Below are 17250 nucleotides of genomic sequence, written 5' to 3' on the forward strand. Positions count from 1 at the left end.
CCCTCGATTAACGAGCGTTCCCGCTGGTTCTCGGACACCTCTGACGACAGTTTTGTTGTTGTTTCACAAGACGAGTCCACATGACGAGCTCGGTACCGGAACGGATTAAACTTGTTAACCGAGGCGCCACTGTACTTGGTTTCATGTGGGCACATTCATAATAAAGCAGCACCGGGTGTTGTATTACATATATTATCGCCTTACTCTTCGTTGCCCCTTTTGCCTTCCATATTGTAAAATATATTCAGGTTTACTCCAGTTCCATAATAGTCAAACCAACATGCTGCATACTCCTACAAATATCTGAAATTTTCTGAAAGCTTTTACCACAAGAAAATATAAAGATGTTAGCAAATGAGAAAATTCTGTACCACCCTAGTGTAATCACAGAAAGCATACTAGGTATGTAGTTGGCTACGCTACTGTGATTTAACAACAAATAATTTTCCGACACTTCTAGGGTTATAAAATAAGCATATATATATAAAAAATATGATGATACACTTAACTGATCTTGATACTGTGTGTTTTTTCAGATTCACTCATAGAGAGGTAAGAGAGAAGCAGCACATGTGTTACTGTTGGTGTTGGCTTCCCTCCCTCCCTCCCTTCTTTCCTCCTGTCTTCCAACTTAAATTCATTGCTCTTCTAACATCATTATGTATCATCTGTTTGGCAAATAAAGTTTTGCAAGTCAAGTTGTGGTCATCTGGTGTGGGAGCTTTATATATATGGTGGCATGTGTGTGTGTTGTCATCTTCCAGCTTATCATTTAAAGTTGCCAACGCCTAAATTCATTATCTTTTATCACAACATGATAGAGTGGAATAAGCCTACATAATTTTACACTAATCATGAATTTATACTATTGTATACTGTATATACCTGAAACTCGAAACACCTTGAAATCAGCAATATTATTAATTATATTTTTCCAAATGAACTAAGTTTGGTATGCAATACTTATAGCCATTGTCTACTGGAAACGAGCTGTATGCTTTTACAATATGTTGCTCTTTTCAAGTAATTAATCTGGTTTATAAGCAGTACTGTACTTGTAATAAATTAATGTTATTTTGATAGAAACCAGCAGAAAAAAGAAAGAAAAATGCTTTGTTTTGCATCTTTAAAAGATTGTCTTTTTGTTCACTCTGTTGTGTACTTGCTATGGCAGTGATACTTGCTATTTGGAATGTGTCTTGTCTTTGTATGGCACATCTTTTGTGTATTGTGACTTTACTGGGTGCTGACCAAGAGTTTCCAGCTCTGCTCAAGTTTAGTATGTACTTAGCAGTTCCCACTGCATTTGCAATTACTTGGCAGTTTGCTCCAGGACTTAATCATTTGTTCTCTAGGTAATCTTGCGTTGATTTCAGGGATCAAGGTTCCCGTGGCCCGGTCTCTGACCAGGCCTCCTGGTTGATGGTCTAGTCAGCCAGGCTGTTGAACACAGCTGCTCACAGCCTGACATACGAATCACAGCCTGGTTGATCAGGTGTCCTTTGAAGGTGTTTATCGAGTTCTCTTTCGAGGGTATGTTCCGTGTGTGCAGATAAGCTGTATGTTTAGCTTCCCTTTGTTCCTGGATCGGTTTTGTCTTGAGTTCTTCTATGCTTTCATTCAATGTTATTTGTTTCCCCCTGTTAAACACTTAAGTCTAAAATACAATTCCCATGCGAGATCCTTAATATGTTGGTAAGTCGACAACTAATTCTAAAAGGTCTTTGCTTGAGTATTCACTCCTTTGTCCAGTTTATTCAACAAAAATTAAAGTCACCTATGACACAAACATTGTTTAGCCTAGATGTCCTAGATATTTCTGCCCATATATGCCTTGCTTCCATTTTGTTGAAGTTCGGTGGTTTATTATTAGGCCTATTATTGAATTCTTACCAATAGTTGGTGCATACCTCAATTTTGATCTTTGGCACTGCATTTACAATTTTAACTGACATATATGACTATGACACTCCCCATCTCTAATCTTGCTATCTGTGTGAAATAATTTGTATCCCATAATTTTATAAACATTTAATAGTTCTGTTTTCTACATTCATCCATATAATGCCTCCACTTGACGTTTCCAGCAGGTGTGGCAAAAAATACCTTCTCTTGAAATACTTTGCATCATTGTTTCCTGACTCGCATTTCCTTTAACTTAATGCCTCTGTTTACCTAGCAGTGAATAGGTACCCAGAAGTCAAGCAACTGTTGTAGGGTTGCATCCTGGGTAATGTCAGTACAGTAATTCAACCTGGGAGAGACCTCGATACAAGCCTAGAGTATATATATCTGTGTGAGTGTGTGTGTGTGTGTGGGGGGGGGGGAAGGGTTGGTTTCTTGTGCCTAATAGTCAGAACACACTACTTGGTCTAGTATGCAAGGCCAGATTTGTCTAACAGGCAGTGATTTTTATTTTCAAATATTTCTTTTCAATTTAGTTTATTTGAATTAACATTAATATAATAAGAACATGAATTACTGAGTTAGTTAAGTTAGGTAGGTTAGGTTTGATGAAATTTCTGTGTTAGTTTTAGCACAAAAAGGAAAAGCAAATCATGTACAGACAACCACATGCTTTACGGACACCACATATCCGAATATGCCCGTTATCCGTTTTGGGTTTGTCTGAATCATAAAGTTTGATTAACTGGCAGGGCAGGCAGTCTGAATCAAAATGTGCAATAAAGATACACAGCACCACTTGAGCAGTGTTCATACACTAATGGATGGCTCAGAAGCTCGAAACTCTGCCAAGACATTAGGTACATTAGAGTACATGGTGGAAGGCAGTCTGCTGAGGTTACCTCATCACCAATTCAGTGAGAATTGATAAAATTGATAAAGAAGAATTCTTGAGACCTGCAACTTCAAGAACAAGAGGTCATTGATTTAAGCTCGCTAAACAAAGCTGCCGTGGATATAGAGAGAAGATTTTCACAGACAATGGTAGATGGTTGGATCAAGTTAGGTGAGAAGGTGGTGGAGGCCAAAACTGTCACTAGTTTCAAAGCATTATATAACAAAGTGCTGGGAAGATGAAACACAAAAGTAGCTCTCATTCTGTAAATACACTTTGGTAGTTGCATACATAGATACAGAGGTGGCTTCCTGTTCCCAAGAATAATAGTAATAATAATAATAATTAGTAATGGTAATGTCTTCTCACAGACTTAATAACATAGGATAAAAACCCAGACTTGTGTACTGTAGATGTGAAGTTTATATCAGGAATTTACATAGTCTTTCACACTCTCCTGAGTGCTTCGTCAAGGTCTGAGTGTGTGGTGAGGACCAGACTCAATGACTTATAAGGTTGTTATTCTTGGTCCTGTCCTCTTATTAATAATAATAATAATTATTATAATTATTATTATAATTATAACTGTAGACATATACTGTACATCTATACTGTATAAAGATATGCTTTCACATAACTTTAATTTATATTACAGTAATGGATTTTTTTAATCTCATTCATTTAAAGATTTTTTTAATCTTTCACCTTACAGTATTTTCTCATAATATTTTTTGAACATTTTAAATTCAGAAAGTTATTTAACCCCTGCAGTGCACACCTGTTTTTGGCAAAAACTTCATAGTGCATAAAAACTTGGTTGCATACTTAGTTAAGGACATATTATTGTTGTTTTTATAAATGTTCCTGTAAAGTTTGTCAAAATGTTTCCAAACTCTACCGTTTTCATTTCAAAACACAAAGAGTGATGAACACGTTAAAATATAGTATACAGTAATTAGAAAATAAGAGCTCAAGTCTCTGAACAAGATTTCTTGGTTGACGCAGCACAGTGGTTAAACCCAAAACATTGTTGAGAAATGTATTCACTTTTAGAGTATTAGTACACCTTGAGCATTCAAGTTAGGGGAACCTTTTTTTTTTTTTTAAGAAGTTTAAATGTTATCAGTTGAGAGTTGTGTATAGTATACAGTATTTAATAAATATGTGGAATGATTGTTCTACTTATTTATTATTTTATATTTGCTGTATTTATCACAAGGCAACATTGTCTTGTTAATCTATGGGAATTTTTAATTAGGGATGCTCATTAAAAATAATAAATTACCAAATTTTTAATTGGGTAATTTAATTACATCAGTTTCATGTTTGAAGTTGAATATGATTTTGTTCCTAGAGAAGAGAGTTATTATTTATTGATCCTGCAAATAAAGAATTAAAACAGCCATGCTATGACACTGTATGGCTAGCCAAGCATATAACTAGTCAAATGAGATTTAAAAATTAGTTACAGGAGATCGAACTCTCAGAAAGACAAATGTTAGACAACACAAACACTTTACTGTTATAAAGTTCAGACTGACAAGATGAATGAGCTAATGTCCATTTGGCCAAAGCAATTTTAGTGGGATAACACATTTGTCTACTTGTGTGTTGCACCATTCGTCCACCTACCCTGCTTGTGCATGCTTACCGAGTCACAACTTGTGCTTTACACACGCTTCTTTCTTGTTCAAACAAGCACCAACTGATTCACTTACTGGATAGCTAGAGTAGCACTCAAAGTACTTCTACAAGTGTCACTTCAGAGTTTTTAACACTTGAAGGTTTGGAGATGATGAGTGGCAGAAATGTCTGGACAAGATTCCACATGTGGCCACCTCTCCAGTCCTTGTGGGGCAAGTGTCAAAATTTATGGGATTGATTTGTTCAAGATCTGTAAGTATGGCTGATTTTTTTCTTCAGTATTTTAACTACTCACGTGTTCATTTTAAATATTGGATAAAATTTATGCAGTTGGCTTGATAAATTAAAATAAATCCTAAATCTAAGCATAGTAATTAAGACGAGACTTGTTTGATGGATAATTCTCCTCTGTTCACGAACATTTTCATCGAGTCACCTGTATTTATTTTTTCTTATTTTTTAAACAATTTTTCTCTTATTATGTTGAATTTTTCATCATATCTCTAACTTACTCCGTAGTCTTATTAATAGATTTTAATGAAGCTCTTGTTGTTGTACTTGTGTGTGAGTAACACTTTGACCACCAGTTCAATTATTAAAAAAACTGAAGAATCTTTTTAAGTTTATTGTAGTAATTGGAGGCATATGTGATCACTGTGTACAGTGTAATCTTGAAAATCTAAACTACTGTACATTAATTGGCTTCAGTTGCATTCCTAGCTTTGAAATTTCTTGACTTTCATCATATACGTAACATTATGATATTATTTGTGGTCATAATTCATATACAAAGTTTTATTAACATTTTCTGTAAACAAAACACTGTGGCTCTCCTGTAAATTAACCCTTTACAGTCAAGTTAACCCTTTGTAATTAACTCTTTAAAAAGTTAACAAAACAAATGGGCAAAAAAACCCCATAGCAATTGGTGCAGTGTAAGGGTTAAGTAGGTTAATTTATTATAATGCTCATCTACTGTACAGTCCAGAGTTAAGTTGTATTCTGAAGCTTTTGGAAGTATAATACTGTCATGTTAACAATAAGTGCTCTGACAGAGATTATGCATTTTAAAGATACAGTACCATATTTTTGTTCAGAAATGGGATGGATAAAGCTTGAAATAACTGAAGTAATACAGTATATTCAAATTCACCGGTCAAGTGAACAGGCGGGGTAAGTTTGCTTAAATATGTGAGTGTGAGTAAGTGTGAGATGGGTGAGCGTGGATAGACAAGGAATGGATGAGTGAATTCATAGCTGGCTGGTTGGATGGTCAAGTATATCTTTTGGAATTAAAAATATTGTACTGTATTGTGTTATATTATGCATTACATTAGGATCATATTTTATTGAACAACAAATAATAATTTGTTAACAAAAAATTTACCTTCTCTGGCAAATAACAGATGTTCCATATATTGTAGCTGGATGGCCAGATGAGAGTAATTGTGATACACTGTCTGAGAGCTTTTCAGTATGCTTGGTCCAGATACCTAGTCTTATTATAAAGGTTTTACTCCCTGGTATCTTTGGAACCACCTCAACCATCTATGTCTGTACCCCACACCATCACTTGCAAATTGTTGTACAGGGTTGTCCCTGTAGGTGATGTCCAGAGTCTTTCCTGTTCCCAAGTGAGATGCTTCACCTCATTTCCTCTTAGATGTCTCTATCCAGAATACTTTTATTTGGATGCCCACCATATCCTAGGGTTGCTTGTTGGTGTCAAGCTGTTCTTAGCTCATTTTCCAGGATTTGTGGGATGGCTATTGGCATACAGTATTACCATTCACCTGCAGTTCAGGGATTGGCTTTAGTTCAGAATGGGACACCTCTGCTATCTTTCTTAGGATCTGGCATTTGGTCTGAATCTGGCTCTTAGTATCTTCACCAGGCTCTCTTGGGTTCGAAGGTCTGGCCTACCTCAATAATTGGCTGGTATGGGTTTTCACTCTTTTGGCTTGCCTGCTTGTCTGGAATGTAGTTCTTTCCCAGTTGATTTGCTTCTGCTCTCTGGTTAACAAGCGAAAGTCCCGGTTAATATCTTCTCAGGTCCTGCATTAGTTGGGGTTGGTCAGGTTTTCAGAATTACCTTCCTATTCTATGATGCAGTCTGTAGCTGCCTGACTGACTTTCGTGTTAGGAAGGTCTAAGCTTTCCAGCTGAGATTGTGTATATTGGGCAGCTTGAATTTTGCCTGCATGGTTTAACTTCTAGGCTTGCCTTTGCTGAAGGCACTTTCCTACCTCTTTCAGCAGGTGTCCTTTAGACAATTTTTTCTCCACTCTGTGCCACAGATGCATTGGACGATAGCTGGAGTTCTGTCTCCAGCTCTCACCACCTCAGTCAGGGGATGTGGGCCCATGGTCTATGGCAGGCTCACATCACAGTGATAGGCGTCATGGTGTTTGGATGGAGCTTAGGCACATTCCTTTCTTATGAGGGCACTCTGCTCTTCATTATCATTTCATTTGAACCTTGGTGGTCCATTGTCTGAGTGATTGGGGGTGTTGTGTAGGTTTCCTTTCTTTGTGGGAGTCGATTCTACAAATAGCCTCACTCCTGGCTAATTGGGGTTTAGTCTTCACTGGTAAACTGAAGTGCGCCCTGCCCATGCCACCAGGAATCACACACTCGGGCGATCCACATGTGTATCAACAAACACGCCAAGCGAGGCAAAGCTCATAAACAGAGTCAAATTCTTCGAAGAAATTGAGCTCATAAACTGAAAAATTTATAAGGTGGGGCATTCGTAAACCGAGGTTCCACTGTATGTGAATTCTTATTTATCAATATGCACAGTTAGTGACATGTGACACTTTAATTATTATTATTATTATTATTATTATTATTATTATTATTAAACACTTTGACTCTTAGCTATTGATACCTGCTGCTTTTACATACTGTATCTTGAAGTTCTAGTTATGTTGTGTTTGCACTGGTAATAAACTTGGAGGCGGCTTTCACTACTTATGATGATGCATTCTGTTTCTTGACCTTCTATGCTGCGACAACAGCATAGGAGGTCATTTGTGTTTCCAACTTCAAACCCCATACCACTTTGCATGTGTGCATGTTTTTATTTAATGATAAATTAATCAAACATATTTTATTACTGTGTAATTATTTTGTCTAGTATATTAAGTAGATCCCCAGTAGGGGTACATCAGTACAGTATTATAATTATTATTAAATAATTAGATTATTGTATTTTTATTATCATTATTATTTAAATCTGGTAAACAGTTTTGTCATTCAGTCTGCAAAACATATGAATGTATTGTAAATAGATAATAAAACTAATTTCACACTACACTAGCAAAATTTTTAGGCAATATAATTTGTCTTTCTGGGCATAACCCATTCCATCGCTATCTTAGGCAATGTTCCACTCTCTTATAAACTTGACAAAGTACTGTATCAACCATTTTAGTTTGCTCTTCACCTTCCTGATGAAGCATGGCTCTTTTCAGCAACTCTCCAAGATATGAATGGTGGAAGGGAAGATATTATAGAATCTTACTCAATTAAACCTATAACAACGTCCAAAAGTTCATTCATTTATACTACAAATATCTCTCACAAGTAATATTCGGTCCCCAGATATGCCACCAAGTATTGCTCTGACAATTATAAATTTGACATCCCCAAACTACCACTCCCTTCCCCCCCTACATGCTCTCTCTCTCTCCCCGTCTCTCCTTACATTACACCCTCTCCCTGTCTCTCCCAACATACTCTCTCTCTCTCTCTCTCACCCTAAATACACCACCAAGGAGTTGCTACCAACACACAAAGGTACCTTGGAGTCCAATCTCACTAAATTAAGTATCTGAATTTCATCCTGAAACCTTAATTTAATCTGAACAAAGTCACCTTATCTCTCCCAAAAGAACTGGTCCACCTATGAACAGAACTTAACACTGCCAGGCAACTGTTGACATTTCCTGTTCACCATTACGACCCTCTCAAGGATTTCCAAGTATTGCTCTCCTAACTGCCGATTGGTTTACCTGTGGACTCCCTGTGGAAGCTTTTTTAGAGTTCTACTTTTGCAGCCAGGCCTGGGACCAGGATTCCCCAATGATTGCTTGGTCTGTAATGCTGTTTGTCTTCATAGCCTACAGGCCCACATATCTAACACAGCCAGGTTAATCCTGTAATTCCATCAGAAACTTACAAAGCTCCTTCTTGAAAGCCTCTACCATTGTTTTAGCAGACATTTTTCTACATTGGTTGGAAGGCAGTTGAAAAGGCTGAACTGAGCCAAATTTTGTAATTTATGTATGTCAGATGGGGTTCTTTGTGTCTTATGGTAACCCCTGCTGCCACTAGAATTTTTATTATTGGATGCAGGATTTCAATCCAGGGTTTGTACAATTCATACACTGTCATGTATGAATGGCGATGCTACTTGGGCCCACTTCTCGCTGTTTAACCAATGTTGCTGCTGCATAGTTAAAGATGGGTTAAGCTTAGAAATAAGACTTTGAGTGTAGATGAAAAGCTCCTTTCTGAGCAAACCACATGGCGTTTCCTGTGTTCTCCTATTTTGTCACTTCTTACGTGGTGGGTTGATCTTGGGGCCAGGTGGCCAACTTGCAATTTGCAGAGCAAAGATAGGTGGCATATTGAAAGTGAATATTACTTGGAGGAAATATTTTGAGTGCAGGTAGATGAACCTTCTGGAGGTTGTGCCAGGCTGGATTGGGTGAGATTTTGCAGTATCTTCATTCACTTATGATGTCTCGTCAGGGGTGGATTGAAGAGAGCCCTGCTGTGTCGCAGAAATAAATATCGAAGTGACTTGGCTGGTACTTTATTTTGCTATATCAATGAGAGTGCATAACATTCCCTAAAGGAGTGACCCAATGGCTTGCTTCAAAAGAACTTTTCATCTACTTTTGGTGTTTTATTTATGAAGTAAATTTGTTTGGTCTTGCAGTATGAGTTCCTGACTGTGATGTGCATGGAGTGTCACGTGACAACTAGACCTCGGCTCTTACCCGACCCCTTATTCGATCCCATCTCAGCTGTGATCTTCACCATTATTCAGGATGTACCAAACGATCATCCAACTCCTCAGAAACTTAAAGGTGTGTATACATTCAGCACTAGCATATAACAAGTAAAATTTTGCTGTATTTGGTAAGTTTTTTAATCTATATTATATTATGTTAACATCTTATTTTTCATTGTCAAGGTGCAATCCTGGTGAGCAGTGGCGGGTGTGATCTAGTAACTCGTACTGGTATTACTGATCTCTCGGTGCTTCATGTGGATGATGAAATAGCCCTTCTAGAGGAAATTGTCAAATTAATTACTACCTGGGACCCAGATATGCTTGTTGGATATGAGGTAATTTTAATTGTGTATTCATTAATGAGTTTTATTTGCTACAGGAAGAATACACAGGGCACATCCACTCTTGTTAAAGATGTCTGGTCACACTCAATCATGTCTGGTGTTTAATTCATATTCCTGTAGTTTATCAAGCCTTAACATGTCTGTGATATATATATATTTTGCCCTCACAATTGGGAGAATAATTCTTCTTGCCATTTTTCATATCGTTCAATTTTGTCTTGTTCTGTTTTGGGGACCCTAATTAAAGTGCAGTTACCATCATGTGTTGATCCCTCGGGGGTAATGTGGTTGTCATTATATGCTAATTTTTATTATTGTCACCCTGTTTTTGTGCAAATGGTGTAGTTGTAATACATCTACAGTATATGGATGTAAAGAAATTAACTTAGACCAATGAAAACAATTCTGCTATTGTTAATAATTTTTTACAATGATGAGATTATCTTATACCACAAGATTATCATCAAATCGCAGTTTGGTTTTATATTAGGCCAAATCATTAAGTTCAAGGAATTTTTTAATTTTTTTTAGTGCCTTAATAAGGGATTTAATTTTATTAAGTCTTAAAATACATTTAATAAATATAATTTAATTGTAACTATTTCTTTCATTATTTATTTGTATTTAAAATAATGATAATTACCATCTAATGATAGCAATTATCTAAGCTTTAATTAAAAATGAATAAACAGATAATTGCTATAATAATTAGTCTGATCTGAGATTTTTTTAAAAAAGTCATAATTTTTCTTAGTTGAATTACCTGTGTTGTAGGTGCAGATGTCATCTTGGGGTTACTTGTTAGAGCGTGGAGCAGCCCTGGGCATGGAGATAGTAGCACGGCTGTCCAGAGTTCCAGAGGGCACCAGCAGCCATTATGATGAAGAGCAGGATGAATATGGTGCTGATCACACGTCTCAGATACACATGACTGGCAGGATTGTTCTTAACGTCTGGAGGTTGATGAGAGCTGAGGTAAATATTAACCTATAAAGGCAATATAGGTTTGCTTTTATACACACACACACACGGCTGAGGGGCCTGGGGCCTGGTGGCTGAGTGGAGAGCACTCGGGATTTGTAATCCTAGGGACCGGGGATCGATCCTCGCCGATGGCAGAAACAAATGGGCAGGGTTTCTTTCACTGATGCCCCTGTTCACCTAGCAGTAAATAGGTACGTGAGAGTTAGACAGCTGTTATGGGCTGCTTCCTGGGGGTGGGGGGACGAGTGTGAAAAAAACCCAGTTGATTGACAATTGAGAGGCGGACCGAAAGAGCCAGAGCTCAACCTCCGCAAGCACAACTAGGTAAATACACACACACACGCACGCACGCACGCAATATGCAGCAGTTGTATGATGCCCATATCTCAAGAAGCACATCAATAAACTGGAAAAGGCACAAAGGCATGCTACAAAATGGCTTACAGAACTGAAAAACAAGACTGCTTCGACTGCTCGTTTATCTTATTAAATAGTGTAATTGATAATATTAATGAACAACCTAAAAAATATTTTATATCTATGCAGTAACTTTCACTATTTTACTCTGGTCAAATTTCTCTCTATTCCATGAAATTGGGAAACAGTAATAATAATTAAATTATATTGATTAGTATAATCAGATTGTTTTAATTGATTTTTAGGTGGCATTGCAAAGCTACACTCTGGATAATGTTGCATACCATGTGTTGCATACCAGAGTACCTTCGTTTTCTCATGATAAGCTGACGGATTGGTGGAGCCAGGACATCACAAGGTAAATAATTGTTATTTACACTCTGATTATAGTATTCTGCTACTACCAGGGGAAGTAATCCTGGCTGTGTTAAGATAGATTATCGGTCAGTCCAGAACCTTTCTTCGCCCAGAAAATGACGTTTTATTACATTCAATGCTGTCTTTTTGCGGTTGCTTATTTTTGCCATAGCATTCTGCCTTTGGAAGTGGCAGAATAATACACATTATCTTTTTCAAGCTTAAAGTATGCTTTTATTATGATATACTTTTCACAATACACCCTACTTGTAAAATTTTTGTCATGTGGGAGAATATGTACTAGAACTATTTATAGGTAAACTTCAGAGGTTTTTCTCTCCAGGTGGCGCACCTTGGAACATTATTTAAATCGGTGTCGCCTCACAATTGACATCCTGCACCGGCTTGATCTCATACATCGAACTGCAGAACTTGCAAGACTTTTTGGCATTCAGTTTTATGATGTCTTGGCACGTGGATCTCAGGTGGGTGTAATACCTGACTTTATTTTTGGTCTAAAATTATCATAAGTTGGTTCCAACTGTCTATAACTCGGTTCACAAGAGAAAACTTTCTTATATTTTTTGTCACCTTGGTTTCCTTAGCTCAAAATTTTGACCTCTTGTTCTTGAAGTTGCAGGTTTAAAAAATAACTGTTTTATCTGTTTTGTAGAGTCTTGTTGCTGTTTTACACATAATGATCGTATTGCCTCTTTTTCTCCTATCTTGACATATTTAACTCCTCCAGCCTCTCTTCAAATTTCATGTTCTTAACCACCGTGCTGCACTGCATTAAAATATGACACCCCCCGTGGTGCGCCGAAAATAAATTATTTCCAAAAAATTATTTTCTCTTTTTATATTGTTAAAATGCAGTCTCTGATCATGGGGAAACTAAAATAAAATATTAGATGTGACATACTTTAGCCTGGATGAAGCTGAGAAGTTGAGGCGCTCAGGGTCACTCGACCCCGTCATCCCGTGGGGTGGCAGTTGCCACGAATATGAATTTTCACAATTACTGTATTTTGATGTTTCTTATTTGTTTCTTTTTTTTTTTGCTGTAATATTTAAAAAAAATTGTAATTTGTGGAATTTATATACAGTAGTTCAATGTGTGGAACATTGCTATGTTTAAAATTATGGGGCTCATATGTGACATGCATATTATATTCTGCGATCAATTAAACAGTGTTTTTGCTGTTATTACACTATATACACACACACGTTGTATATACCTATCTACATGTTTGTGCACCATAATGAACATGAGAATGGAACAATAGGTTGTTTCATGATGTGTAGATGCAGGAAACAATGGCTGGGTGTTGTCTCTCTCTACCTCATGCTGTGAATATCATAAATAACATTGTGATTTTTAATTGTGCTTATTTTCATTTAATATTTTTATTTTTTTCAGTTTCGGGTCGAATCGATGATGCTGCGGTTAGCCCGAGGCTCAAATATGGTTGCTATATCCCCCAACATTCATCAGAGAGCTAGCATGAAGGCACCAGAGTGGATTGCTCTTACTTTGGAGCCAGAGTCAAGGTACTACTTGTAATGTGTGCAAAGTTTGCATGATAATTTCATATAAGAGAAAGTTGGTGGATTAAACAGATTCAGCATTTTATTGGCATTGCTTTATTACAAAACAATAAGAAAAAGCATGATGCAAAATTTTTGGAGTGGTATTGAAAGCATTTGGAAAGTTGAGTAAATATGGCATAAACATGCCATACAAGTTTTAATGCTTCAAAGATATGAAATTGTAAATACTTGTAATATTTGAGTCAACTGTGCAGGGATGTGATTACTCCATCACCTAGCACAATATACTGCAAACAACTTTGTACACCTTGTGATGAAAGTATGGATGGTCTTGTACTGCCATGTGGCATGACAACACCAAATAAATAGCAAAGGGTGAATAGAAATAATGAAAGGTTTTTAGGAACAGCTGTTTGATGTGTTAGATTTATGTAAAACAAAACTTCAGAGGAAGTGTGAATGAAGATCAGAATGGACTAAGTAATCTAACATTTGGATAGAAAGTGAATGAATGGAGTAGTGAGGGAGAGTAGAGCTTTTAATATGTGAAAGACTGTCACGTGGCAGTGAATGTTCGTCTTACATGCAAATGTGACTGGGTAAAAATTGCTATTGTAATTGTATATGTTCTTTTCTCAGATATTATCACTTATGAATGTTGAAAGGTTGCTCAAACAATACTACTAACAATACTTTTAATTAAGAGAGATATTATTTGTCCTACTGCTGATTGGATCCTCCTCTCCAAATGGTACACCACTTTTTCCCTTATCACAGAATATACCTATTCAGTTAAAGATTTTAAGATATTTGTAGAGTTTTTACCAGAGGCCATTTTAATCTCAAGTGATATGAATTGTTTGGCACTTTTTGCTACATCTAATAATTTCTGTACACCTCATCAATAGCTGAAACATTCCCATAGTTCCAGCTTTTGCACTGATATTAAAATATCTTCTTGCACTCCTCACATCAGCAAAACCAGCTATTTTGACATTTCCATTTTTTTCATTCCACTCGTCAAACTTTCATTGGTCTGTATCCTCCTCCTTTTAATTTCTTAGAATGTATTTCTAAAATAGATTCCTGTTTCAAACACCTTATTAGCTGGTTTTTTGTTTCTTTAATCTTTGTATTCAATGACATTAATTTCCTAAGAGCTCTTCTTATTTTATGTTTTATATTAAATGCATATCTTTTTTGCAGATTTTACACAGACCCAGTGGTGGTGTTGGACTTTCAAAGTCTTTACCCATCAATCATGATTGCTTACAACTATTGCTATTCCACGTGCCTTGGCCGAATCAACTTAATTGATGGACCTCAACCTATGGAATTTGGCACTACTTATTTGCATGTACATCCAGATGAACTTGCTAAGTGTGTCGATGAGGTGAGTATTTTTCCTAAACTCATTCTCAAATATATAATGTTTTGAAAGTCCTCAGTTCTTGCTAGGTGGGAATAAAAAAACATAAATATTGTTTTGCTCTCCAAATGTACCCCCTAGAGAGGAGACGAGAAAGATATCAAATGACATACATAGGGAAAATACTGGAGGGCCAGGTCCCAAATCTTACATGATAAATTAACAACATGTACTGGAGTTGACGATATGGAAGAAAATGCAGAATATAACCATTGAAGAGCACGGGTGCCATAGGCACAATCAGAGAACACTGTATGAACTTCAGAGGTCCACAGTTGTCTAGCGTACTCCCAGAGAGTATAAGAAATATTGCTCATATCCATATTTGGATCATACATTCATACGATCATACGAACGATTCTTCGCAGCAGGGGATCGTATTCCAGGGACCATAGGATTAAGGACTTGCCCGAAACGCTACGCGTACTAGTGGCTGTACAAGAATGTAACAACTCTTGTATATATCTAAAAAAATACATGCAAAACCCAGACAATAATTGTTTAAATCGTCATATGATGATAATCACATTACCCCTATGAATCAACAAATGATAACCGCTGTCTAAGGGGTTAAGATTATTACTTGAATTAATTCCTAATTCACATTATTGTAACCTGTTTGCAAATTGAATTATTAACATTGAGTAATTTTGTAAAATACTATAATTTAACAGTAATTAGAAATTGTCACATTTGAGCAACTTTTATTTAGATACAGTACAGTTTGTATTTGTACTACAATAAATGTATTGACCTAAGTGAGGTTTGGTAGGGATTTTATCTCTGTATTTGTTCCTTTTGATGTTTTCCATATGGATGGGAGATTTGAAAATATATAATGTGACAAAAAATGCCAGAGTATTGAGAGGTCAGACCTCGCTCACACAAGGAAAACACGTGATTGGAATGCATGCCCTCACAGTAGGGATGGATGCCACAGAAAAGTCACACACAATTTTTAATTTTGGAGGGTGTAGACTTGGTGGATAGATTTGATTTGTTTTGTGGCGGGATCTGTTATATGGAGATCAACATTTTTGTGAGTATATTGTTCTATGCTCATAATATCATGATTTGTAAGAAATTTTGTTTAATGTATTTATAATTGGCAGTACAGTATTGTAACTTACACCATTTTTTTGTATATAATGCTGATATTGTATAGAGAATTGTTATGTCCGCAGGTGAATGTATCCCCTTGTGGTGTGGCCTTTCTTCCTTCAAGTGTAAGACGTGGGATTCTGCCTCGTATGTTAGAAGAGATACTTAACACTAGAATTATGGTGAGTAAAATTATGTTATGTGTATTAATGTATCCTTGCTCAAGCAGATTGCATTGGACTAGAATCTTTGTTAGGCTGCAAAGAATAGGCTAATGGATAATTTATTGGCAAATTGGAAACTTTCACCAAGCTGTCTTGTTAAACCAACCCAATGCTGATACTGTTTTTCATGTTCTTTCAGCATTTATTATTCTGCCTTTAGTAATAAATACTAAGAAAAACTTTTACACATGCCTTAATATAGTGTCAAAGACGTATAACCCTAGAATGAACTTTGGTTTCGTCAGTTGTGTTTACAATATAACATCCAAACACTTGTAGTAAGCTAACATAACATTATTAGAAAAGTTCCTCCTATAATTGAAAAAATGTTCTTTTTTTCTAGGTAAAGAGGATGATGAAAGAATACAAAGATGACACCTCACTGCAGCGTGTTTTACATTCTCGCCAGTTGGGATTGAAGCTCATTGCCAATGTCACTTATGGCTATACCAGTGCAAACTTCTCTGGCCGAATGCCTTGTTCTGAGGTAAGATCATCACTATTAGGTATAGTTTTGAATTATTGTGAATAAATAAAATGGATTCGTAAATTTTTAAGGAACGACTAGAAATACATGTCTTTGTGTGTATACAGGGAGTAGGATGTGATTCTTGAGGCCCCATCATCTTACATCTTTCAATGTTCTAGTTTTTCTTTATGCTCTTGAAGCTGTGGATGGTGGTTACATTCATAACATTTTCTAATACACTCTAAGAGTAAACTCTTTATTCCATATATATGTGTATAAGACACAATGTATAATGAAAATGTTTAATTTACTTGCTGTAAAACAAGGTGGTGTCAAAATGGTCTAAATATTGTATACAGTATGGCAGTACTGGGTGGTGAGGTTTCCTTCCAACATTCAATTGTTTTCTCTGTGCTTACTGGTCTTTACCCTGTGGATGATCTCTATCCCCTTCTCCTTCTCACTGTGTAGAGTGAGGCAGATTCTCTACCGATTCCAAAGCTCAGCGAGTCAGTGGGGGTCACCAGAAAAAGGGCACTTCAGTACTTTCACCATTTGATTTTTTCACAATCCATTAGACATTGTTCTTCAAGCAATGGCTTCAGTAACTATGCAATAGAATTCGTTATGCCATCTCACTACTCTTTGTTTGGAAAATTGTTCCGAGTATTCCTTGATTATGCCTTGGCAAAGAATGAACTGGTTAGTCATAGATATCTCTCGCCTTTTCTTGTTGAAATGATAAAGAGGATTAGGTTATTGGTAGCTGTGCTCTTGTGCCTTGTTCTAGGTAGTTTTTCTAATTTTGTGAAAAATTAGAAAAACTGAATTAGTTGATGAACTGAAACCTGCAGGTCATCTGTGACCTCTCTCGCTACTTGCTATACTCAACAGTTAAACCTGT

General features: G+C 36.5%; 1 protein-coding gene across 4 annotated transcripts in view; it reads left to right on the top strand.

Moving 5' to 3' along the window:
• The window catches only part of LOC123754324 (mucin-3B), a 100808-nt gene that overhangs the window by 72306 nt on the left and 11252 nt on the right, over positions 1 to 17250 (top strand). Inside the window, exons 19-27 of one of the 4 annotated variants that reach the window (XM_045736621.2) lie at positions 9393 to 9543; positions 9651 to 9805; positions 10589 to 10789; positions 11461 to 11573; positions 11916 to 12057; positions 12993 to 13123; positions 14330 to 14516; positions 15737 to 15835; positions 16221 to 16364. In XM_045736621.2, the coding sequence (XP_045592577.2) occupies positions 9393 to 9543; positions 9651 to 9805; positions 10589 to 10789; positions 11461 to 11573; positions 11916 to 12057; positions 12993 to 13123; positions 14330 to 14516; positions 15737 to 15835; positions 16221 to 16364 (1323 nt within the window). Of the gene's footprint in view, positions 1 to 536; positions 553 to 4584; positions 4697 to 9392; positions 9544 to 9650; positions 9806 to 10588; positions 10790 to 11460; positions 11574 to 11915; positions 12058 to 12992; positions 13124 to 14329; positions 14517 to 15736; positions 15836 to 16220; positions 16365 to 17250 lie in introns of those variants that run through there. The other 3 variants (XR_006772376.2, XR_006772377.2, XM_045736623.2) reach the window with 3 other exon arrangements.

This window comes from Procambarus clarkii, chromosome 18, assembly GCF_040958095.1.
Source record: "Procambarus clarkii isolate CNS0578487 chromosome 18, FALCON_Pclarkii_2.0, whole genome shotgun sequence".
In the NCBI taxonomy this organism is placed as follows: domain Eukaryota; kingdom Metazoa; phylum Arthropoda; class Malacostraca; order Decapoda; family Cambaridae; genus Procambarus; species Procambarus clarkii.